The sequence below is a fragment of the Apteryx mantelli genome, chromosome 1 (genome assembly GCF_036417845.1).
Source record: "Apteryx mantelli isolate bAptMan1 chromosome 1, bAptMan1.hap1, whole genome shotgun sequence".
NCBI lineage: Eukaryota > Metazoa > Chordata > Aves > Apterygiformes > Apterygidae > Apteryx > Apteryx mantelli.
In genome coordinates, this window is record NC_089978.1 from 60,053,985 (window position 1) to 60,079,895 (window position 25,911).

Genomic DNA, 25,911 nt, shown 5'->3' on the forward strand with positions numbered 1-25,911 from the left:
GTTTTGTGAATTAGTTCACTGAATGTGGCTAACATCATTAGACCAGACTGCTTCAAGACTTTTTTTTTTTCCCTGAATGTTTGTGTGGCTGGTTTCTGTTTGCACAGATGTTTGTGGAGCAGCTTTTATTAGTTGAAGCAACTGTATTCATTCTGAAGCAGTAGGATTCATGCCAGAATTTCCTGTCTGGCATCTCTATCTGTACATGCAATTACTTGGTGGTGACCAGAGAAAGTCAAATGGAAAATGGGGTAGACAGATGTAAAACCTGTGTATTGCTCCTTCTTTTCTTTGCCAAGAAGAGGTGTTTTAAAATCTGTCCTCTTCTGCCTCATGACAAACATATACGCATGCGGAGTCTCCTTAGTCAACTAGGAATTTCTTTCTGGGAGTGTTCAGGGATGAGGGAGCAAAGAAAAGAAGAATGGGAAATACTTTAAGCACACTAAAAACGTCTAGCCTTATTTATTTCCATTTCCTTCACAGTAGCATGCTTCCCAGTCTTCCTCTGAGAGTTTAAAACCCCAGTGATTTCTTAGGGTACTTGGAGAGTAGGAATTGTATCAGTTAGTCAAACTGATGAAACAGTCCTGATCCTGAATATTGAAAATCCATGATTCAGATCTCATCAAAACAATATATATGCAAGTAATATGAATTGTGACTGTTTCCGTGACAGTTCTTCAACAGAAGAAAGGATGTCTGACCTGTAAATTGATTCAAACACCATGTTTGTATAACTCTAGTCTCATTTGTCATAATGGGACATTCGACTGTTATCAGAGGTGACATCAGAATGAAATTTTAATTGCAGCAATTTAACTTTAAATGATGAAAACAAATTTTTTAGTCCTCCTTAATGCTCATCTCAGTTTAATTTCTTAAGGCAGCTTCCATACATTTTAGTGCACTTCTTTCCCCCTGATTTAGGGGATCCAGCCTGTTCTCCATACCAAATAGGAAAGACTTTAGATACATGAGAGAAACTGAATCTTCTAGAACATTTTTTAATACATGTGTGCCTTTCTTTAGTTAGCAGCTGTGAAAGACAAGTGGTAGAAGAGCACTCCTTTTGTGAGAAACCCAACTGCCTGTTGGGTCTCCTACTTGATCATGATGATTTTAGGATTTCTGATTATAAGTGGCTGATACACAGCAGTTACCATCAGGAGGTCCCAAAGATTAGACTGATGTATAGCTTTTCTCAAATGTGGAAAACAGAGCTGACTTTGGCTTCAGTCAAGCTACATTAGGAAAAAATTTTGCCTATGCTGTCAGGAAGGAAAAGAAGGAACTTTAAATCCTAGGAGATTAAAATTAACGAAATCTTTTCTATTCTATTTCAATTATTGCTATAGTTGCTGAAACACGCCTAGGGCGAGGGCACATACCTTATCTATAAGGGAAACAACTCGTGTGCAACGTGTGGATCCTGAACAAAGGCATCTTCTGCATTCTTCCTTACAGTTAGGCTGTGTGGTACCATTGATACTTGAAAATACAGAATTTCCGCTTAAAAATCAAAGGCATGATGTGAACAAAAAGTCTCATTTAGGTGACATATGTAGCAATTCTTTAAAGTGTTTCCTTATCTGTTCTAGTTCTGTGTTCTCTAAAGAGCAACTAGGGTAAGCAAGGTGCTTGTCTCATGTTGTTTGTTATTAAAAGCAGTGAGCACTTTCTTTTAAATGTTAATGAAGTCTGGAAAGCCCATGTGCCTGGCTGAACTGGGTATTCACAGGCATGTTTTCCACAAGTGTGATTGTAAATAATGGTATTGTTATTACAGTGAAAGAAGTAAAGATATTAGGATCATAAATCTGCATGACACTATCATAAATAATTAGTTTGCACTAGAAAGGTTAGAGTTATAAGGTGTAATTTTTCCTGATGCTATTTTTTTTGGCCCCTGAAAACCGTAAAAATCCACAGTTTCTACTGGTAAAAACTGACTCTAAAGCCAGTAATAATATAGCTGTCATTGACTGAACATGGAAGGTACAAGGAAAATGAATGCTTTCTGAATTGAGAGCTCTCTGGCTTGTTAAAATTAGGTTAGATGCTTCCTCTAAAATGCTGTAAATCTTGTCTTGAGAAGAAAACAGTTATCTTTTTGCCTTTGGTTTACAGCAAGATCAGAGGTAGGTCTTTCTCTTTAGTTCAGTGAATGTCAGAGCTCATGCCTGTTGCTTTTCCACAAGGCACTTAATATCTTTGATTAGCTGAATTCCTTATTTTTTCCCCTTTCCTGCTAAGAAATTCACCTGAACACACTAACAAAAGTTCATAAGCTTGGCAGTGTTTCACCTGTCCAGCCCTTTCCTGATTTCTGTGTGTGCACATGCATAGATTTTTTTAAAATAAATCTTAATAGTCAAAATTAATTTTTAAATTTGAAAATGCTGGGGACTTCATTCTCATTTTTGTCATTTGTTTAATACCGTTTAAAGAGAAACATTTTTTGTTTCATTGTATGCACTGTTTTGTCAGCATGTACCTCTCTGGGAGAAAAAGCCTTTTCAATGTTCTGTCTTTATCCTCAAAGCATGGTGTATCTTCTGTTCCTTACATTGTTTGGAGCACTGTCTCAATGTCCTTTTACTGCAGAAATACCTGTTTGTATTGGGAATACCTAATTCCTCTTATTACAGTGATCCTGTCTCCAAGAGCACTACTCACCTCTGAACTGGGGAAAACACTCAGACTTGCACTCGCACTCACACTCACACACCCACATTCACACTCACATTCACCCAAGGTTGTGAGTTTCAGGTTGAGAAACCACACCGTGTTAAGAAGCCAAACAGTGGAGGGAGGGGGCAAAAAGCTGTATTTTCCCAGGGCATTTGGGCTCCATTGAGCACGATTGGTTTGCCCTTCATTTCCTAATGAAGGCTGCCCTCAGCGACGACCAAGTTGGTCTGCCGTAGCAGATGTAAGCAGGATCACTGCAGTCTTGGGGAGACGTCTTGTTGAAATGGACAGTATCTGTGGCATAAGCTTACATGCGGGCTGAATGCACCACAGTGTGTTTTCAAATCTGTTGTAGTGCTGTGACATGTTCATTTGAAAAAACAAACAAACCAAACCAAAGCAACCCTAACCCTGTGTACGGTGGGGAATCCTTCTATCAGTTGTTCTATTTCTGTCTGGAAAGATCAAGGCTAGATGAAGGAATGATACCCAGTGACCCTGTATTCTTCCTGGTCTGTAATGTTCATTCTTTGTTCTTAAAATTCGAGTATACCCTGATGTAGGCCAACAGCAGTTACTGTCCAATTTCGCACTCACCGCTGTCTAATACTGCAGTATACCAATAAAGCATGGACCTTTACCAACTGGAGAGGTTGCTGGCTACTAAACCAACACCAAGCTTGAAGACAATATGAGCATGTCAAGCCATTTAACTGTGTATGCATGGAATTAATTTTTTTTATTATTTTTAGTTTTACCTGTACTGAAGGCTTTTACTCATTCTAACTGGTATTTTGCTGTAAAACTGTCACTGGTTTAATTGTTCTGTCCAATTGCTGGCTCATGCTTTGTCCTGAATGTGAGGAAATTGGTTCAGTGAGAAGGTGCACCATTCTCCCAAATCCCTTTACTGCCACTCCTGCCATGGGCACACATTTTGAAGCTGTGAAGTCAAAGCAAACCTTTCTCTGTGTGATGTTCCTCTTCATGCCAGACAGGGTTATTGGTTATGTATGACATCAGATCTGTTCCAGAGATGTTTTTCTTCCTTTTCCTCATCAGATTCATTACTAATGCATTCAGGGATGTTTGTACATGAATTTCTGATTGATGCATAACTATTTGTCAAGATCTTTTATTCTAACAAACTGTATCCAGCACTCCAACTTGCTTTGTTTAATGGGGAAGAGAAGGGCAGTCTGATGAAATGGTCCCCCTCCAGCTTTCATGGAAGTCAGTGGGGGGTTGTTATTGTGTTCAAGGGAAGCAGAAGGGAATCTGCATCCAAAATCTTTGTTAGTTCAGCAGCACTACTGTGCCTGGTTCACACCTGGGGAGAGAGAAGAGACAGGTGCCCTTGTTAAACTCTTTTCCAATCTAAGATACTTCAGTCATCAGAAAAGTACTTATGAAAACTGCTGACACTTCACCTGGTGTTACCTGTCCCCTGTGTCATTCTGTATTATGTCTCTGACCAAAACTTTTATGTAGAGTTTAGAGCTATGCAACTAATGTGGCTATGGAAAATTGAGCCAGACTGTAGTCTGTGGTTACAACAGTGACAGCTCTGTCAGATACTTTCTTATTAAAAGAACCTTTACAAGTGGTGTACTCACTAATGCAAGGGACACAGGGGCAACAGCTTGGGTTTCACCTACCAGACTGGAGTTTAGAAAACACTCATCTGCTCTTCAAGAAGAGTAAATGGGATTTGGATCTCTGCAGTACTTGACAAAACTGCCACTGACTTAAGCAGCTGTGGAGCAGGCCCAAGAGAGAGTAAGCCAGGAGCCCTGCAATGTTCCAGGTATTGGGAAAGGCACTTTTCTGACTTCAACACATTTTAATTTCTAATAATAAAACTGTAAACCTGGAGAACAAAATAACCCTTAACAGTTGAGTTTGTGTGAGGACTGTAGGTTTTCTGGCAAAATTTTGAATTTCAGCCACTTTCAGGAATGGTTGATGTTTATTTCCCAGGAGCATCTTAGCACTGCTGTACTCTTCCTTGCTGTTTAAACCCAGCGTGTAGGGATGGGAACTCCAGTTCATTGGGAGTGGAAGAAGAACACTAAATGGCATGAGCTTGTTACTCAGCAGTTTCAGGAGAAGAGAAAAAAGAGGAGGAGTTTCTTCAAGATATGTTGAGCCCCTTTTACCTTCACAAAGAGGAGAGCTCTTCTGTGCTAGGATAAAGCCTCCAAGTAGGGATTTCAGGCCAGTAGGCTGTCTATATAGTCAAAAAAAAAAAAAAAAAAAGTGGCACATGCTATTAGCCTACCTGTGATTTGAATTGACCTCTGGGAGGGACTTTCTTCATCAACTGAAAAATAGCAATTATGAACTTTTTTTTGTTCCCTGGTGCTGAACATATTTCCAAACAGTGTAGCTCACCCAGGCCAAGTTTGGTCCCTGTAGGCACCAAACTGAGCACCAGTCACCTGCAAGTGCCACCACACCTGTGCATTCTCACTATCAAATTACTCTCAAAGATGTGATGTATGTTTTGACAGAAATATATGTTAAGTATGTGATTTTGACCAATGATTTCATGTTACTTAGCAAATGGAAAGTGTAAGTTAACGTAGACTGATTTGAGACACTTCTGAAGCTAGGACGCTAGCCCGTAGTTTCATGCTTTGTGACTGTCTAAAATCCCATTGTTGTTTCTTAGATTTTTTTTCAAGTTAACTTTCAATCGGAGTTTACCTTTGCTGTCACCTTCCCTACCCCAGCAGCTTTTCCCAGTGTCTTGAGGGTAAACTAGCTCGATGCAACTAAGAAAAACCAGGTATTTTGGCACTGATGAGCTAATCCTACATACTGTGATAACTTATACAAAGGAAAGTGCAATCTCGTTATTTGTCACTGTCATCAGCCATTATTTGTTTCTCTTCTTAAACCCAACTTCAGAAAAGAATTTAAGCACATACTTAATTCCTGCCGCCCTCCACCACAGATATCGTTTTAGTGTGTGCTTGAACAATCCTCAGGTCAGCGTCCTTTACCTGGTCTCTCTATGTGTATATATTTAGCTAGCTCCATTATATTTGAAAGATGGGCCTCCAGTTTAAGTCTAAATAGAAATCAGCTGGAATATGAGCAAAGACCATTCCTTTTACCAGCTGCAAACCTTTTCAGCCTCTGATATGCTATGCAGCACTGCTTGACATCTGACAACTGACATGCTAATAATTTGCTGTCAGTCAAAGAATCCTTTAGGGTAAAATGTGAGCAATTTCAGGACCTTGTAAATGAAGTTATTCTTTTCCCTTCTGCTCCTGTTTATATTCTGCAGTATGTAGTTGATGTGTAGAGCCTATATGAATATACTCTTGTGTGGCAAGAGGTCAGAGAAAAGACCATTTGATTAATGTAGGTTATTTGTTCCTCACTGCCGTGAAAAGGAGAAAGTCACATTGCAACACTTGTCATGGTCCATCAGCATGATGCATGTCTTGTTTGATTGGTGATGGTGGAGAGAAGACCTCCAACTTTCATTTCTTCATGACCTATTGACTTTCTCACAGCAGAACAAGTTAGTTTTCCTGTCTTAACCATAGCAACATCCGGTGTGTTGGTCTTAATGGCTGTGTTGGTTGTAATTAGGCCCCCAAATCTGCTAATGCAACTGAAAGCATTTTGAGGCACTTTTGCAATATAGCCACTTTCTTATACCTAGCTTTAGTTTTCAGTTGTTCAGCATGTTGGCGTTCCAATGGGGTTTCCAGTAGTCTTAACTGAGCTCTTGTTTCTAGGTGTGGTGGTTGGATTTGGTCACTGCTCATGTCCACATTGATACTCAAATGTAGCATTTTAACTTGCTGCAAAATAACTTTGAGAATCTGTGAGCCGCCAGGCAAATTTTTTCATGGTGATACTTTTCCCAAGTCTTGTCTTCCAAGCATAGATTAGGAAGTCTTTTTAATTCATTGTCCATTTGATACTTTGTAGTTCGAAATACTCAAGCTGTACTGATAAAAAAAAATCCAGTACTTCAGAAGTTAGGTCTAGGTTTGTAAATAGATGGGTAGATATGCCAATTTATCTATATCTATCTATCACAGATAGGTGCTATTTAACTTCTAGAATATAAAGCCTGTGAACTTCTCACAGAGGTGCAAATCATTTACTCGCTGTCATATGACAGGCATAGTGCCAGAATTTCTTTGTTTCCATGTTTGAGGTGATACCACTTTTCTTATGTCTTTTGTAATGCAGAGTGTAGTGCTTTTAACCTTACAACCTTGCTATTAATCTGTTTCACTATTTCTCAATGATGAATTCCTTTTCTTTTGAAAATACTGTATACGGTTGTGTGCTAGTGTCAATAAAATTGACATTTGTGTAACAAGCTGTGGCATTTTCTCAAATTTCACTGAACATTGATTTAGTGTGAAACTGTTGGTAAATCCTTTCTTGCTAGCTGTAATAATACAGAACTTCAAGACAAATATTGCTTTGACTTTGATTTATAATAGGCTACATAACTGTCATGATTACGTAAACTAATAACTGTATTGTTTTTTCTTTCTCTTTTCAAAGCAATGATATATAAACATGAACTGGTCTGGAATTGGAAAACATTCATGTTCTAGCAATAAATCTGAGTTCTTCCAGAAAATAAATAGGTTTTACTACTGGCCTAATTACACTTATTGGTGCTTCTGTTTACTGGAGTGTCTCAGTTGTGTTGTAGTTACAGGAACACTTAACTAATGTAATCTAGGGAGGATATAAACACATCATAGTAATATGTATTTGACCTTAAGTGTATATGGCGATGTGTGTGTTTTACATTTAGTCCTAGACAGCCTATTAGCTGTGGTAATTGAGAGCTTGTCATATTTTTTGATGGATTTTAAGGTATGATGCCAAAACAAAACAGACTGTAAATGTTTTTCCATATGAAAGATTCAGCTTCTGGTTTAAAACAGGCTTAGATTTTCATAGATTTGGAGGAGGGGACAACTGAGAGGACACTGGGCATTTTTGGCAAACTCTTTCCTTTGTGCAGTCAGTAGTCTGGCTGCCTCCCAAGAGACAAAATGCTGATTTCAGTATTATTTAATGTAGTGTATATGAACCCGTGGAAGTGTAATTAATTGTCTGGGTTTTTTTAATCCAAAATTAAATGGGGCTTTATATCTGTGATAATCTAAAATTGTCATGCTTTCTGCATTAAAAATATTGCTTTTCTTATGTAAATGTAATGCTAGCATTTCCATCCCAAACAATCAGAGGAGCATGGAAAGACCTACAAGGTATAATATGCATACTTCTGTTGTGTGTAGAAATTGGGGAAATAGTCATTTTCTCCGTTCGTGTTAGATATGACTGTTGTTACTTAGGAGCAACACTGCCATAGAAAGTCCTTGTTTCTTTTTCTCTAGACATCCACTAGATACATTTGTTCTAACATGTATCCCATAGCTCCCTATGAAGTACTTAAGCTGATTTGAGTCTTTGGAGTTGTACTTTGAACTAGAAAGAATGGTGCTCCTAGGGTGGCTCCCTTGTTATTGCATTTATTGTATTGTATGCTGCTTTTAAAACTGAGGAAACTATTCTCTTTCTTAGAATGGATTACAATGTTGAAAAATTTGGCACAAATTTGATGCTTAGCAGTAAAACTTTGCAGCACAGTCATTTATGGCCTCATCCCTCATAGAGACACTAATTCCAGCCAGTTTCATCAGCTGAAAGAATGCTCCAGTCCCTTGGCTAATGCAAGTGGATGCATCTCCTCTGATCTAAAGTCCATTTGGACTAGTTTGAGGACCCTGATGGCTGTATCTTGTAGTGTAATTTCCCATGCTGCAATTCAAGATTGTTACTTTTTGGTACCTTCTGGAGAAAGCCTGTCCTAACTGGGATTTCTGTTTTATCATTTCTTTGGCAGGTTCTCTGACTGGCAGCCCTCACCTTTCAGAGCTTTCCATCAATTCCCAAGGAGGACCATCAGTGGCAAATATGTCCTTATCTCCAAACCTGAGCCCTGATGCCAAGCAGTCATCTCCCCTGATCAGCCCTTTGCTGAATGACCCATCATGCATCCGGACTGATGATGAGGAAGAGGTCAAAAGAAAGGTAAGACAGCTGGCCTTGCTTCTGTTCTCCACATTGTGTTGTGGTTACAGCTATTTGTCAAGTGATTAATATCTAGACCCCTGCTGCTTCCTCAGCATAGGTCCACACAAATAACTTTAATGTGGTCACTCAGTATCTGCTCTCTTCTCTCATGGTGTGTCCAAGAGCATGTGTGTGCTCCTGTGGCAGAATTCACACAGTTCGGACTGGGTCAGGCCGGAAGCACAAATCTGCTGTAGTTGAGTGCTCGGGGGCCTAGATTCATCCTACTGAGCAGAGATGCAGGAGCTAGGGACCCCAGCTCCTCTCTCTAAGCAGTAGAGAGAAGATGGGTAGCTCCATGTCTCCAAAGTTACTGTGGAATAAACCTCGACCAGTCCTTTTGGCTGCAGCCTTAAGAGCTTGTTTTGACAGGGTTTCTATTTTTAAATCTCTCGTGTTTTTAAGGAGATGGGTTTTAGTAGTTTGTTTTAACAAAACTCTCAACTCCAATATTTTACTGGAGGGAGAATTTCCAGGTGACGAGAGGAAAGACACAGTTTGAACCTCATGCAGGAGTGTCCATCCCCAGCTCTCCAGGCTCTCTCTGCTGGGAGCACCACTTGCATTTAGTTGTGGGTGTAGAAAACTCTCTCTGAGCCACAGCCTTCAGTGTTCAGCTGAAAGTATTTGGCTCAGTCCCATCACTGCAGCAAAGCCACGAGGTAGCATCACATTCAAAACTGTTTCTCAAAGACAGAAGTGACTCTGTCTGAGCCAGGATGTTCTGGGCTGGGGCTGGCTCGTCCCTGCTGCAGCAGCCCGGCAGCCTCCTTCGCTGGCTGCCTGCTGTGCTGCAGGGCAAGAGGGGCTTGCTCTTGTGCCTGTGTTGCCTGCTTTCTCTCCTGAGCTGGAAGCGTATGAGAAGGAATAAGGTAGGAAAGGAAGGTGGAAAGTGGGAGAGTGTGTAAGGAAGATCTCCTTCCCCACTATGCATAGTTAGCTGGTATGTGAGAAGAATTTGGGAAGAAGAAAAGCTGAGGGTCAATTAATAGACTTACAGTTCTCTGGGCCAGTCCAAGTAACAGCAGCCCACTGACTGCTGTAGCTTACACCAGCTGATGATTGCTCCCATGGGGTTGCGTACTGACTGAGAAATGTCCCCACAGTCTCTCCCCACATCCCTTTCTGGTGCATCCTCTGCACTGATGACCTTGAGGGAGGAAACACAGAAGCAAAAGATCTATGAATGTTTTGCTCTTCTTTTGTGCTTCTTGAGCGACACAGACCAAGATAATTGGGATCCTTTGGCTGTTCAGAATTAAGAGGTCAAAATTACTAATGACTTTGCCTTTTGGATATCACAGGAGGGTTGTTAATCTAACCCGCTGCTAGGTTGTCCAACTGCACTGGGAAAAACTTCTGGGTTTGACTTTTTTGAGAGTATTTTGCTGTAGGTCTTTACCCTGCCAATGGAACTTTTAATAAATGCTGATTTTTGCAACATTTGTCAAGTTTGATTGAAATGGTTGCCTAGCCTGCAAGGTATTTCTTTCTGAGCTTCGGAATATGTCCTGCTCCAGAAGCATAGAATAAGCCTAAAGGAACATCAGCACCACAGAGCTGTGGAAATAACCTTGGCAGAAAGGAATCTCTCAAGAATCCATAGAAAGTGTGTTTACAAGGAAAGATTGTTCTCAGGGCTTAGGAATATTAAAGCATGAGTCACAGTAACCACAAGCAAGGGTCACTAGCTTGTAACTCGCTTGGTTATTGTTGTCTGCGGTTCTTTCTGCAGAAGGCAGCCCCATAAAAGCAGGTGAAAACCTAATGTGTTTGCAATTTGCAGAGATTCCCAACTGAGAAAGCTTACTTCGTTGCTAAAGAAGTAGCAACCACAGAACGCACATACCTGAAGGACCTTGAAGTCATCACATTGGTATGTTTACTTGAGTGTTATTCATGAAACATGTGAAGCTCTAGTCAGCAGTAGTATTTTATCTGCTCCATTTAACATCTTAGCTGTTCCATGCTACTTTTTTATATTCTGCACTGTAGGTATTCTCTACAGTGCACAGGAGCATGACTCTAGGGAGGGAATAACACAAAAATCAGAAAGTAGAAATTTGCACTGTAGTTAGTAATGTGCACTACAAAACTATTTCAGGTTGAGGAACTTGAAACACAGTTCAGCTATTCTTTCTTCTCTCTCATGCTTTGTGGTCACAATTATTAAAAATGCCTGTGGGTTTTCAATGATTTCTCTTAAAACTGAAGTAGCTCCCTAGAGGGAAATATTACTGTTTTCCCTGGCTTAAATGTTCTCCATTCAACATGAAATATTGTTGTAGCACCTATTTGAATGATTCTGATTATGCAGTAAGTTAAACTCTTAAGCAACTCACTGTCTTACAGTATTTCACTACCTGGTCAGAGTATGACAATTGTTAAAATCACCAAGACAAATCTGTGCTTTCTTTGCACATACAGCAACAGTCTTGTTTAATTTTTAAGAGTAACACGTGCAAGATTTGGCCTTAAATAATATTTGTCTGTAAAAGGACACTGGATCCAAGACCTCTCATGGTGTTTCAGCAATGCTGCCAGTTCCAGACCTCCCAGCTCTTTAATTGTCCTATGCGTGAAACATCATCAGGGTTGTGCATTTAGGGTGCATTGCCACCTCCTGCATTGAGTAGTGTGATAAGGAGGTCATGATGCAGGAAAGAGCCTGTTGTACCAATCAAGGAGAGACACCTTCTCCTCAGCTTCTGCTTTGTTCCAGGAGGCCACATGGCAGATATGCAGTTGGTCTGGGACAATGTAGACATAGCCAGTGTAGGCTGGAGCAGCATGGTTGTTACAGGCAACAAGATAACTCTGGCTTTACTGCCTACTCTCCCTGGCTTTCTGGGGAAGCCAGGCAATGAAAGAAGAGGACAGGTTGTGTGGGACAGTGGTCATTGCTGCAATCCCAGCAGCAAGTAGCCAGTGCCATTGGAAATGGTGGAAGGAGTGAGTCTCGTGTGAAATACGAGACTTGGTAGATCTTCACCTACCTTAGCTTTGCTCAATGCAGAAATAAAGTGGGGGAAAGGGAGGCTTGGATTGGGTATCTGTTTATACAGGTCTGGGTCAACTCCAGCTGATGCAGTGTCAAGGCTGCTGTAACATATACATGCTTCCAACAGCCTTCTAGGAACTGCTGAAAGTCAACCATAGATAGCTGGAACCCCTCAGGACAATGAGGAGGGAGTAGTGTTACCATGTTGAAGGTAATAGTCCATGCCACCTTGGCAAGCCCCATAGGCTGATGGTTTTGCATCACCCATATGCCTACCAGGGTGAAATTAAGAGAATATGGAGCAAAACTGACTCCAGGCACCTGTTGCACTCTGCAGTGTTTGGTACTGACTCTTCTATTCTCTGCGACTAGCATCTTGACTTGAAGGTGCAATACACTGTGCCTGTTCACTTTGCAAAGTGCATGATGTTCTCTATCCACACACAGCAACATGGGCTTGAGTATTTACTGTGCCAACTCCTGTCAAGGGGTTTTCAGATAGAACTAGGCAAAGAAAATGCAGAAAACATTTTTTGTTTTGACTGAAACGCTGTATTTTCTTCTTACACCTACAATATTTGCAAATTCAGTCTGAACTGACCAACCATTTTGGGCTTGAAAAGAATTTTCAGGGTTTTATCAACAGTGGCAGTGAGGAAGGGAATTTCTTTTTTAGCCAAGCAGGACTTGACCATTGATAAGAGCACCAGTTCAGCACATGGGAGTGTCAAGGGGAGCCTGGGTTATACTCCTGGTGCCAGCTAAACAGGTCCTTACTGGGTTAGGTGTATATGTGTTAGGTCTGTATGTGTTTCGTGTATAAAGACAGCAAATGATCATACCTGGCGCATTGCATCCCCTTGATAACTTTGCTTCTTTTTTCTTTGCAGTGGTTTCAAAGTGCAGTGAGTAAAGAGGACTGCATGCCCGAAACACTGAAAAATCTAATTTTCTCCAACTTTGAACCTTTGCACAAATTTCACACTGGTTTTCTCAAGGAAATTGAGCAGAGACTTGTTCTGTGGTAGGACTGCTGTTTGTTATTTATCAGTGTTATTTCATGCAGCTTAGCATTTTCACATTCCTTTTTTGCTAACTCTATGTATCATGTGATTTGACTGTTGTGATTTATTTGTGCAAGTTGCAGATGTTGGTTATTAATAGACTGCATATACTGAATCATGCCTTGCTCGTGTTTACTTGATAAAGTCTATTGTTCAGATTTCTCAGTGAGGTACGGACATATGTAAATGAGATCATAATACCGGATGAAGCTTCCTCTTGCCAAATGTCACTATTCCTATATGGCAGCTCTTCTGAAATACATGCTGCATGAGTGATAAAGAGGGAGACAAAGGTCCAAATCATGTTTCTGTCAAATAGGGATATGCTGACAGGAATTTTAGAGAGCGATTGATCATTCAGCAGCACCACAACTTTGACAGTCTCAGGGTGCACAGTGCACTCTGCAAACTGGTGGAGTATTAGAAGAGGACATTGGTCTTGAAAACGATCAATCCATAGCTTAATAGTGACAATGAAACATGGCAGTTTTGTGAAATAACTGAAAGATGAGTAATTCTTCCCTGGCAGGACTCTGTAAGTCAGTGCATTTGGCCAGTGATATCTGAGCCAAGGCAGTACACAGAAACCCTCTCCTCCCTCTGACTTGACCCATCTGGACTAGGTTGCCTTGCTCTGTGCAGACATTTACTGGAGGTTTATCTTCAGTGGGGGCAGCCAAAGCTCTTCTTTCTCAATTAGAAAAGAGTGACAATGGAAAATTGCATGAAAGCTGAGGTTGTGTACCCCTGCAGGCAGTCCTGATGAATGCTAATCAGTTTAATGCCTGTTTAACCAATTAATCAAAACAAAAGCAAAACATAATCTAAGAGTGTATGAATTTAGCTCTTATGATGTGATGAGCAAGGTCTTTGGTTGAGAGCACAACACAGTGCAGACTAGTGTTATCCAAGCTCAGCAATATATCGGTGCCTTCATCTCCAGGATCCTTGCTATCTCTTAATCTTGTCTGGGCACAGAGCTGCAGTTCATGTCCATCTGTGTGGCATTTTTCTGATGTGTGAAATATGTTTTGTACAGGGCTAGTGTAATCACACCAAATGGTTCACAAAGTCTGGCTTATATTTGATTATTCAATGTAATGCTTTGAAGTCAGAAGTTTATATAGGGTCCAGTAGTGATTTCCAGGGGTCTTTTAAATATCAATTTCCCTTTCTGCATCTCATGACTGATGTTACAGACTATCTTGCAAGGTCTCTCTGAGCTATTCCATTTCTTGCTGCCTTGCCAGGTAAAAATGACTTTAGGGTTTAGGTCATATATATGTAGGAAATAAGATATAGTAGCAATTGATGATAGTTATCCAGATACCAGGTATTTTCTGGGCAAAGGGGATTGTGATACTGCCTCTTAGAACTGGCATCCTTATCCATGGCTTTGTGCTTGACACTTGACATAAGCTCACTTCTAAGGTATGTGCTGCACAGCAACTCTGCCTGCATCTCCCTTTCCCCCTTTGGGCTGCTACCGATTTAATCCGGACTATGTTCTTTCTTACTCCTGTTACTTGCTTTCCAATAAGAAATATTTATGGTAGGTACTCCAGGAAGGCTCTTTCAAATCCTATAAAACAGTGATTGCTTCTCCAACCATTCTGTAGGATTAGCAGTAGTTGGGGTGGGGGATGTGGTGAGAAAAGGAAGCTTGGTGCAGTTTGTAAAGGGCAGGATTCTGCTCTTCACCAGACCAGTCTAATCTAGTGAGCTTGATGGGCTTATTTGGGTTAATTGAGAGAGAGGACACATTTGGCCATATGTTATGTAAATATCTTTTCTGGAGGGTAATTTTATCCTGATAGATATGGAATTTGTTACGTTCTATCAGAATAAAAAAGTATTTAATCAGATAATCAAGAAGGGGAGATTAGAGCTGTGCATTTGGGTGCTGATTCCTAGGGCACATGTTGAAACAGAGGTTCATCCTATATCTTTCTGATTGCTGATGTTATTATAGGAGGATGTCAACCTCCTGTTCAGACGTGATGTTTCTCAAAACTTGGATTACGCTGCAGTAACCGCCTACCACTGCTCCTTGTGTGAAAGGTGACTTGTAGTAAACAGAGAGAAATATCCTAATGGCAGAGCAGCTGATAAAACCAACCACACCTGACTTGAACTGAGTTTCCCATCAAAGGGCCTAATGCAAAGCATACATATGTAAGGAGAGGAGCATGGCAAAGAAGTTGGTACCAAGTCAAACTGCCCAGACTACTCACTCGCACTGATGTCTTTGACACACAGGTCTGTAAGCAATAGGGGACTGTTTGGACCAGAAGCTGTCCCAGTGTTTTCACACATTGCCAAAGTAGCATGTGATTTCTGAGACCTTCCAGGCTGATGCAACTTGGCAGTGGATGCTCTGATCCATGTTCTTTCGGGACTCCAATATCTCACCTTTAGATGAACTCTTGCCTGCACTGGGACATGCCCTATGGGCAAATACCAAAAAGAGAGAGGGAGTTAGTCAGCCTGGCAGTAAGTACAGTTCTTAGATATGGGTTTATCCAGCATGCATCTGGCAACCTGTCCTCTGTCTCATCTTCCTCTGAGCCCTGTGTGTCTGGAGGTATATTGAAACATAAGTAGGTATATTGAAACAGAAGTAGAGAGCTGCTCTTTCCCTTTCTATGCCTGTGGCACAAAGCACAAGGGTGTTGCAGAACTCCTGGGTGCTTCTTGGTAGTCAAAAACTCTCTAAGCTTGCACATGTGAGGCCAAGTGAGCCCGTGGTGAAACACGTAGACAGACAGTGCGTTTCCAAGAAGCCTAGTTATTCTGAGGCACACAACCTCTCAGTTTAAGATGCTTCTTTCTATGCTTCACATGGAAAGAAGGCTTTAAAAACTTTAAAAAGCAAAATGTTTTCAGCTGACTTTGCAACTGTAAATGGCACAGACAACATGGGGCCGTTCTCTAGTCACTTGAGAGATCTTGGTGGTATCCAGCATGGCGTGAGGAATTCAGATACAGAACAACAGCCCCCATCAGTGAAGAGATGGAACGATGCTAAGAGGGAGCTGATGAATGATGAGACCTGGCTAATGCTGTGTGAGTCTAGCACATCCATATTTCTTCAGAAGAGACCTTAGGAGGCAGATCTGGTGGCTTTTAGAAGCAATTAGATCATGCAGAGGAGGTTTTTCTTTTGAATGCCATAAAAGGTTCAGAAATCACAAATAAGACTTTATGTCTTCCAGTCTGTGCATTTAAGGGACAAAATGTTACAGCCTGTTGGGAGCCTCAGTCTCTGTGAGGTCCCCAAACACAAGCACTGAAGTGATGGTGAGATATCTGGGGAATTCTGCTGGAGTCACTGGAAAAAGAAACTCATAACAAATATTTAGGCTGCTGAGTTTTTGTATTTTTCTTTTGTTTCTCCTTTTCAATGAGCATCTTTTAGAGCTGAGTAAGCCTTTTGCTTTCCAGCTTTTCCTTGCATTCTAAGGTTATGGATTAACAGAGCAGCAAACCTCACTTTAAGGCTCCTACTGTAGTAGCTTTATGATACAAAGTGCTAATCTGCTATGAAGTTACTCTGCAATCCAAATTTCTTCAAACTTGTTCAAAAATATTTTGATGGGGTAACTTTGTCCCAACTGGGCACCTCATTCTGACTTTGTCAGATCAGCTATTGCCTGCTCTCCCACGGTCAGTGTAAAGCCACTATGAATTCTGTATCATCCGCTCCGATTAATTTGACAGAAATGTAGTCATGTTCCTGCCCCGGATCTGGATCCAATTTGCAACCCAGCACATGGGTTTACCTAATGTGATACCAATGCTGTACATGGGGTTTGTTTTTAAAGCTCTGGCACATTTGAATATGCAAATTAGGAAGGGCAGTGGATTAGCTGGCAGGTCTTTTCAGGGTGTTATTTTTGAGGTGTAGGTGTTTTTACGTTATGCCACAGATGCCGAGATAAATTGGAAGCAATAAACTGTATCCTGTAGAGATTACAGTTTAATTAAATGGTGAGCGGCAAAAATAAACAGTCCCTCGGTGTACAGAAAAACAAGCTGGTGGCAGTGTGGTAAGGAATAACAGTTTTTCAGCAATGTGGTTAAAGGTCACTTAGTTTGAAGTATGTCCAAACTGTCACACTTGTATCTACATCTTTGGCCCTGGGTAGTTTTAAGCCAGTGGGTTTTGGTTCTTTCCACCATGCCAGCACAGAGCTCTGCAAAGCCTGTAAAAGCAGCCTGGGAAGCTGTGTAGCTCCTCGAGAGTCTGGCTGACACCGAGCTTGGTAGCACTGCTGCAGTCAGATGCTGGCAGAATTCAGGCCAGCTCATTTAAACCTGAATTTTCTATGTCAGCTCTTTTAATTTGCTAGGCAAGGCAGAAGGAAGGTGGAACGCTTATCCCAAGACGTGAACATGCTCTGCCTTCCTCCAAGGGCTGCGTGTCCTATGAAAAAAGGACCTTTGAACGAAAGGGTTGTGGACTTCGTCAAGCTGCTGAAACCCCCTAGTTACTCTGGTGTGTTATGGGAACTTGTCCGAGAGCAGAAACCCCCCACGGAATAATCTGTTTTCCCCTAGCGGGTAAGATGCTGAGTTTTATTAACTTAAAGCGCAGTTCAGCCTCCTTGCTCTGTGTAGGCATCAGGTTGTATGTCTAGGGTTTGTTTCAGACCTTCATGTTGTGTGTTGGAAGCTCTTGCAGGAAGCCGTTTCTGGCTTTCTCGGGACTTCAATCACATTGAAGCTGCTGCTCTGTAAAATTGCTGGGAAGAGAGCAAGGCCAAGGAATATCACTCATAACAATTGTTAGACATGTCTGTGCTTTTAGTTTAATAAAACTTTATAGATGTTCTGCATTTGGCTCAAAGAAGCTCGGATTGTGTGCAGTATTAAAAGCATTTCTGGCCTGCTTGCATGTTTCTGAACTGTTTGAACCTGCCTTCAGAGGCAGGGTGTTTGCTATTGAATATCCGAAGGGCTGGTGACCTTTTGACCCAATTTTAGATTCTGACAGGTCTGATTTGTTTCTTTATACAATACACCCATTTTTCTCTTTGCTATTGCATTTCCTCAGAGCAGCAGCTCTCTGTGTCTAGCAGAGATTGAGAAATGTTTCTAACAAGACATGAATTGGTGCTGACACCGGTAGCCAACTGCAGAATGTAGGAATTTGCTGCATTTTTCACAGCCACAGTTTATTTCTGGACAGAAAACAGATTCCCGGTGCTTTTACTGTGCAGCATCAGAAGGTTGGTCTCAGCCCACTGTTCATGTCACCGACCATGTTCCTGGGAGCAAGCGGTAAATATCGCACTTGAGGCCCTGTGGTTCAGGGAGAGGAAGGAACAACCTTTGGTGGTTAGAGACAGACAGACATGGGGCTCTGCCCTCTTGCCTAGCAGGGGAGGAGGAGGGAGAAAGAGCAAGAGATGGAAGAGGGAACAGCATACAGCTGGCTGTCCTGTTAGCAAGCGCCAGGAGAAGTCCGTCAGGCACCCATGGATACCAGAACTCATCCAGGTTGCTCCTCAGCAAGGCTTTGGGTGCTGTGGAGCCAGGAGTTCCCAGCCTTTTTGCTATTCAGTGTGCTAATCAACGTTGACTAGCAGAATATCCCAGTGACTTAAAACTGGCTTCTATTTCCCAAAGCCTGAGAGATTTTATGGTAAGGAGGAAGAAGTGTTGGCAGTACAGCCAGAGCATGACATGCTCCGTTAGCATCTGGCCAGTTGAATTTGAGAAGCTAGTTAGGTTTTGATCCTTCATTTAGGTAAGCTGTTTAACAGGCTATTCATTCGGACCGTAAGCACTACATCCCAGCCAAAAAATTGAGCTCATCTTCCCACGCCTCCTTAGTTGTTTGTATTACAGGTTTCCAAACTGGCTTCTGTAAATTCTGACAGGAGAAGGCAAATGGAGAGCCATAAATTTACCCCCTTGCTAGATCGCTAAGTGCTGCAGAGAGCAATGGAAGGAAAAGCCAGAATAGCCATTTCTGCCCTAGGAAGCCCTATTAGGTGGTGTGAATCTGTGTTCTGGGCCTTATCCGTGTGCTAGAAAGAAAAAACATTACATACTCTTAAGAAATGCGGGCAGATTTATCTTCTCACAGGGAAGCCAGTAATCTGACTCCTTGTTTGAAGGCACTTCTGAGGAAAGCGGCTACTCAGTGCTACCAGATGTGGCTGAGAAATGTGTTGCTGATAATTTGCAAAAAAGCTCTTAGATCTTAACATATGAAAGGAGGAGGCTTAACCAGGATTTGAAGAAGCCAGTTTGGAAACCTGTAATAAAAACCAGAGAGGTGTAGGAAAATGAGCTAAATGTGGATTTACTAACCATTTTTTGTTTGGGAAATAGTACTTGTGATCAGACAGAAAAGCCTAATAAGCAGTCTATATAAATACAGTAGCAAAACCTCCTGCCTTCTCAAATGCAAGAGTATTAACTATTCAGCTGGTTCATGTTTGTTTGGGGGCTCAGGTTGGTTTTTTTTTTAGGAATGAAGACAAAGGTGTTTTTGTCTTATTTACAGAAATGAGATACGTATTTTGCAGCTAGCTCACTTTTGAAAGGAGAATTTGCATTACTGAAGTCACTCTTGGCTACTTCTGGAGAGTAGAGATGTGCTACACCCAAGTGAGTCTGAAACGATGGGAAAGAAATAGCTAGTCCAGGATCCATTGGTCAGACCCAGAGTCCCATTACATTCATCTCTTCAGTGAGATGTGCCCAGGATTCCCTGTGAGGAGGTGCCACTACAAAATAAATAAAAGTCGCATTGTGTTTTCAGTATGTTTCCATGACACGGCGTTACTTGCTCAGATCTCTTACTGTTTAAAAGCATTACCACCGCAGGTTTGACGTGGATTGAGTTTCTTGCGCAGGAGGCAGCCAGCCCAAGTACAAGTCTTGAAATGTGTGTGCCCTCCCCTAAGGTTAGGCTAAACTCTGGGTAACTCTGATGGCTTTAGCAATACTATTGTTTATGCTCTGAAAGGCATCTTGTGTACCATTTATTGCATGAGAGGACAACAACAGTGTTGGCTGAAATTGGCAGGGTGCTGGGTGGCGCTTTGTAATAGCAGTGTATCAGAGAGAAAGAGGATGTTTTGCTTTTATCGACTCTCCTTTTCCAGTTGCAAAATAATCATTTTTTAAAAAGGCAGCCTTAATTGGGAATTTTAAGGTATTAGAACTTCAGTTCGTAGCACTTTAAAAAAGTCAAAAGTATCTAAGTGCTTAAAGACAAGCTGTAGTATCCAGGAGGGAGATACTGTTCCTTAGCATGTAAGAGAAGGTCACACAGTGCAAATATCATTCTTCCCAGGGCTGCATCTGAGATTTTTACATTGAGCTGGAAAAAAATCTGTACTGAGATGTTTTTTCTTCCTTTTCTCCCTCCCCACCAGCCCCGTCAGTTTTTTGTTCCTTCCACTAGTGTTTTTGGATGACTGATACCCTGGGATTTCCTTTCATTCATTCTCCATGATGTACACTGAGGAGCTTGCACAGTCCAAAAATCCAACCTAGCTGCTTGCATAGTCTCCACAAGTCAAGCTGATGGCCGTTTTTAGCATTATATGAGGTAGTGTCAACGCTGAGTTCCTTATCAGGTATAAAAGTCAGTCTCCTCCTCTTTGCTTGCAGCTGCACACTTGCATCATGGTTAAAAAGGAGAGGACTATTTGGAGAAAATGGGAAATGAACGTGTTTACAGAATAATAGCTCTGCTATCCAGCACCATTTTCAGTGGCATTAGACTTCCCCATGCTATGTTGATTGAGTGAGGGCGCATTATGAGTATGGGAAAACCAGCTCCTACGTCTTCTGTGGAGCTGGGGGTCATAAATCAGTTCCTTGTGAAAATTTGTAAGAAGCTAGTCCCCGAGTTTACAGCTCTGACCCTTGTCATTGGCAGATAGATACCATGTTTGAACGGTGATCCATGAAAACCAGGAGCAAGAAGAACAATTTAGCCATCGATGCACAACAAAGGGGCAGCTCCTTCCCCCTCAGGAGGCTGAGTACTTTTATTCAGAGCATAAACCATGGAGAGAGCTCTCCCTCACATGCTGCTGTGTTTCGGGCTGCTGGAGCCCTAAGACACCATGTGATGGGCTGGGGGTTGCTTTTGTATCTTCTGTGGTGTGAGGTGCCCTTTCCTTGGGGTTTCTTTTCTTTTTGTTTGCTTGGGATTTGCATGGTGAGGAGCTGGGGAAGGGGGTAGTGCAGTGTGGAGGTTGCTGGGGAGTCCAGGGAGACAGCAGGGCTGCAGCAGAGGACAGGTTGTAGGAGGTAGGTGTGAAACCATCCTGTTCTTCCCCTGCCATCCCCATGCCTGGCTTCAGCTTCCCCTGCCCCTCTGGTCTTCACCACAGCCTACGTGCCTATGCACCATCCACAGTGGAAAAATCACTTCTGTTCTGAGGGGCAGCATTTCCATGGAAATAAAGGACCAAAGCAGGAAGAAGGGTTGGAATAAGGGACAATACTGGGCCCTCCTATTTCCGGGTTTTGTCAAGCTCTTAGTTCTTGGAGCAGGACTCACCTGTTTACGGCATAGGTTGTCCCCATTGGCTCGGTCTGATGGCTCTGCTGTGATTCAGCTCTTCGCTCTCCAGGCAGTGGCTGGAGAGACGCTGTTGCTTTCGGGAAACTCAGGTCTCTCCCTCTCTGTCTCTTCTGGCAAGATGCAGGACAAGACTTGAAAGCCCTCAAACAGCTGAAACAAGCCTTGGGCCAACTCGTGGCTGAAGCTCCCAAGGAAGAATATTTGTGGTGCCTTGCATGAGGCTGAGGTGGTGTGGTGCTGTGCGAGCCATCCATGCCGCTGTGCTGAAGAGGGGGCAGGCAGTCAACTTTTAGGAAATAAGGACCTGACTGTTCAGTGAACAACTGCATAAGTATTAGCTGAAGTTCACGAAGTTGGTGGGAGCACTTGCTATGACTTCGGTAGTCCTGGGGTCAGACTGGAAGTAGTTAGCTAGTGGATACGAGCTTGGCTTGGCAAAGAGTATTCCAGCCAAACTATATGTAACCTTGAGATCAAAAAAAAACAATTTTCTAATTTAAAAATAGCAGTCAGTAATGATGTCCTTAATGTTTATCCTGGCAGTAAACCAGAAAGGTGCTGAACGGCTGAAGTCCGTTAGATTAAATCACATGCAGACACATCAAAAGGGATTCTGACAATGCTAGAGAGTTGGAGAGTAACACACAAAGCAAGAATTCCCCTAGAGCTAGTTGCCGAATACCATGTTGTCACTGGCAGCGGTGCAATTCATCTGGCTTTGACATTTCTGGGATTGTGTGCAACTGCGCAGCGTGAACCATTCTGGGGGGATGCTGCGTGTTGGCCACACAGATGGAGGGTGACTTTCACTTGCTTGCTGCCACCGTGGCACTCCTGCCCTGGACTTCATGTGGTTGCGGTTTTTAGTCGGGGCACTTTGATATGCACCCCTTTGAGTAAAGCTTTAGTGGCTGGAAAGTTGTATCTACAGCCTCGGAGAAAGTCCCAGTGGGGAGAGCTGCTGGAGGGAAAGGGGATGGGGAAGGGACAGGGAGGGAACAACACAGGGAGGAGGGGTGACAACTGGCAGAAACCTCCTGGAGAGAGAAGTTGGACTTCTACCCTCAGAGGATTTGGGAACTCTAGACTTGTAAGGTCAATACGTGCCTCTTTTGTTCCTTGCAAAATAGACCATTTCTTAGGCATGTTTTAACTATGTGCAGCAAATGGCAATGTTTATTTTATGTAGTGCTTTTGCAAAACTGGTACAGCTAATTAAAGTTACCATTGACACAACCCAACCTCCTACCCTGGTGTAACCTTTCATTTCAGAAAAACATAAACAGCCTTGTTGAGAACAGTATTTTTCATGCTTAAATAGGCATATAAGTGCCTGGGAGACTTAACACAATAGGACCTAATTAAAGACAGCCTACGAAACTGGAAATTTGTTCAAGCAAACATGGAGTGATCCCCTGTTTATCAGCTGAGTCCCTTTGTATCTTGAAGGGGGATGTGACTGTGCAGGGCTCCTAACCTGGGCCTGCCCCATTTCCCAGGTAGAAAAGCAGGTAGAGAGGTTATCCAGCATGAGCATAGCCACATTTATCTTTGAAAAACAAAAATATGTCTGAATATGCATCTATTCAGGTAAAAATGTCTAGATTTAAAAAAAAAAAAATCATATGTCTTACTGGGGTAAAGTATATTCCTAACAACAGCTGCATCTTCTGTGATTTGGTGAGTGCGAAACCTCTCTGGCTTAAATTGCTGTTACTAAGGAATGCAGAGATTTACCATCTGGTCGTCCATTAATTCCTTCACAGCACATCAGATTTTCTTAAAAGAGTGAACTACTACAAACGGGTGACAAACAATATACACGTTAGCGATATCACAAAACTGAGGTCCTGTTGTTCTTGGGTTCGTTCAGAACTGGATTGTATTTCCATCCTCTTCCAAGTTAGTGCATTTCTTCAGCTGAATTGCAGTTGTTCACACTGGGACTGGACCTGTCTCTCAGTACTCAGCTGTGGGAATTGATCTGAATTTTAAAAATTGAGGACAGCACATAAAAAGCCACACTGCAGGAAATTTGGATGTGATATTAGAGACTGGAAAGGGGAGAGGGGAGGAGCAGTGATACTCCCATCATTCTCCCTAGTGATTTTCTTTTCAAAATCCAACTTTATTAGAATAGATCTGTAACAATTAGGATCTCATATTCATAATTTTTTCATCCTATATTCTCTAAAAGAGGTATTTGGATTCATTCGGCATGTGGTATCTTTTTCATCAGAATATCATTTTCATCAGAAGCGAGGTTTCTCCCAAATGGAGCACCCACCCAAGTGCAGCTGGCTGGATGGGAGAGAGCATTTTGTATTTCTAATACCAAAAGTGACACACTGAAAGAAGGTTCCCTGCCAATTATAACACTTACAAGTCAAACACAGATGCTGCATAGATATTTTTCTACTACCCCTGGCAAGAGCAGAAAGTTTTTCAGAAGGGAACAGCTGTGTGTGCTGCTCCAGGGCGCAATACTTGTTTCTTAACTGAATTGTCCATGTATTGTGATGGCATTTTAACATCTTGCTTTTTCTCAAGCCATTTCCAGCCTTCTCTGGTGTCATTAAAAATGCTAGCAATTTTCTTTAAAAATCTAATCCTTCTCTTAAGTGCCTACCCTCTCCATTGTGAGGAGTACAAGCCAGGCTGGGTGAAGCATGTACTACTGTACGTGGGAATTAAATATCCATCAGGAAGATTCCCCAAGTGCTCCTGCACTAAGGAGCACGGGAGCTTCAGATTTTGAAAGAAATAAGCTACTGAGTTCCTTTCTGTGCTTGCAAGCAATTACACAGTTATATTGCATGACTGAAGTGTCTGATATTTCTGTTGCTGACAGGGAAGGCCGCTCTAACGCTCACATTAAAGGAGATTACCAAAGAATCGGGGATGTTATGCTAAAGAACATTCGGAGTATGAAGGTAGGAATGATCCTATAACTATTAAGCTTTGGCATGGATTAGTATTAGTGTGCGTTTCATTTTCATATGATGTTGCCTTTTATGCTGGTTTTTGCCCATTGTAATCAAGGTTTATACTATAAAAGTTTCCTTTGATAAAGTTTCAAGGGTTTGGTGAGCACTGAGATTTGTGAATTGCTGATTTTAAATTGTCCAGCCCCTTTTCCTCAATCTCCTGCCTGAATATAGAAGCAGTATGCACACAAATTCAGGAGCGTTTCACTTCTAATTTGTTAATCTTTCAATTAGGGAAAGTTCCAGATTTGCATGTCTGAAGCGATTGTTCAAAAGCAGAGTGCGCATACAGGTGCATGCAAAGGTAACTGTTAAGATATCGCATGAGTAGTGACCGTGACCTGGTAGCGATTCGATCTAGAAAACTTTTATTTGTGCGCTACAGCACAAAGTTGGATGAAAGATTTTTGAATAAATGATGATAGCTCATTTTGATCCCTTTAAAACTAAAAGCAAAAGTGGCTGTATGAGCTGTAAAGCTAGCTGTAATATTCTGCAGACTTTGCGTCTGTTGTTAGCCTGCCTGGAGTAGCGGTTTCGAAGTCACGTGTTACTGTTCATTGGAACAAGCAGTACGGAGCACAGGCACGAGAGCCTGTGGAAACCCTGCAAACTTTTGCAGTCCAGACCGATAACACACAGCTAACCTTATTAATATATCTATGCATCCAGTCCTATTATCTGCGTGACATCTTTTCTTTAGCGATCCATTTGGGAATTATCTAATAATCTTGGATGCCCACATGTGGTACATCAGTATTTAGGTGTCTGACAAAAGATGGCACTGCACCTTAGGCGTGTGCATCTCAAAGTGCTTTTGCAAATCTCAGATATCTTTCCTTGGTGATTTGCCACTTCTGCATCTTGCACTTAAGCAGCCTTGAATCTTTGGCTGGAGGGAAGGGCCGTTTAGACTTTACAGCTCTCCTGAGATAGCAGTTAGTACTAAGCTTATCTTTCAGAGAGACGGATAGAGATGCAGAGAGGTTAAGTGACATGCCAATGATTATACAGCAAATTGGAAAAACAGAATGTCAAAATCCTGATTTACAATCCCCAGCTATAACACACAGAGAGTTTGTCACCAACAAAGTGGCCTCACCCTTTCCGCAGTGCACTTAGCAGGAGCTGCTTTTTCCCTTCAAGACACATTTCAGATGCCTTGGAAGAAATGCAGGGGGAACTTTTCTACCTCCCTGCCTGTCCTCAAGAAAAACATGCCTTTTCACAAGGAGTTTTTGGAATCTCTGTAAACTTCTGGCAGTTTGTGCTTCTGCTCTCGGCACCTTGCAGCATTAAATCGTTTCTTCTTCAGTGTCTGTGGGCCCTTCTGTGGCGCTACTCTACCGAAAGGGTACAGTCCTCACTTTACTTAGACCTGTTTGCATGTTTTCTCCTTTGCCTTTCTCTTTCCCATTAGAGGATTTTGTGCCATTTGCTTTGAGAAGCACCACTGCTAATAACCACAGAGATGCA

The 25,911-nt window shown here is 42.0% G+C and overlaps 1 protein-coding gene across 2 annotated transcripts in view; it reads left to right on the top strand.

The window, feature by feature from the left end:
* The window catches only part of FARP1 (FERM, ARH/RhoGEF and pleckstrin domain protein 1), a 222,460-nt gene that overhangs the window by 179,416 nt on the left and 17,133 nt on the right, over positions 1-25,911 (top strand). For both annotated transcript variants that reach the window (XM_067293558.1, XM_067293549.1), the window contains 4 exons: positions 8,597-8,784; positions 10,613-10,702; positions 12,718-12,851; positions 24,300-24,381. In XM_067293558.1, the coding sequence (XP_067149659.1) occupies positions 8,597-8,784; positions 10,613-10,702; positions 12,718-12,851; positions 24,300-24,381 (494 nt within the window). The remainder of the gene's footprint in view (positions 1-8,596; positions 8,785-10,612; positions 10,703-12,717; positions 12,852-24,299; positions 24,382-25,911) is intronic.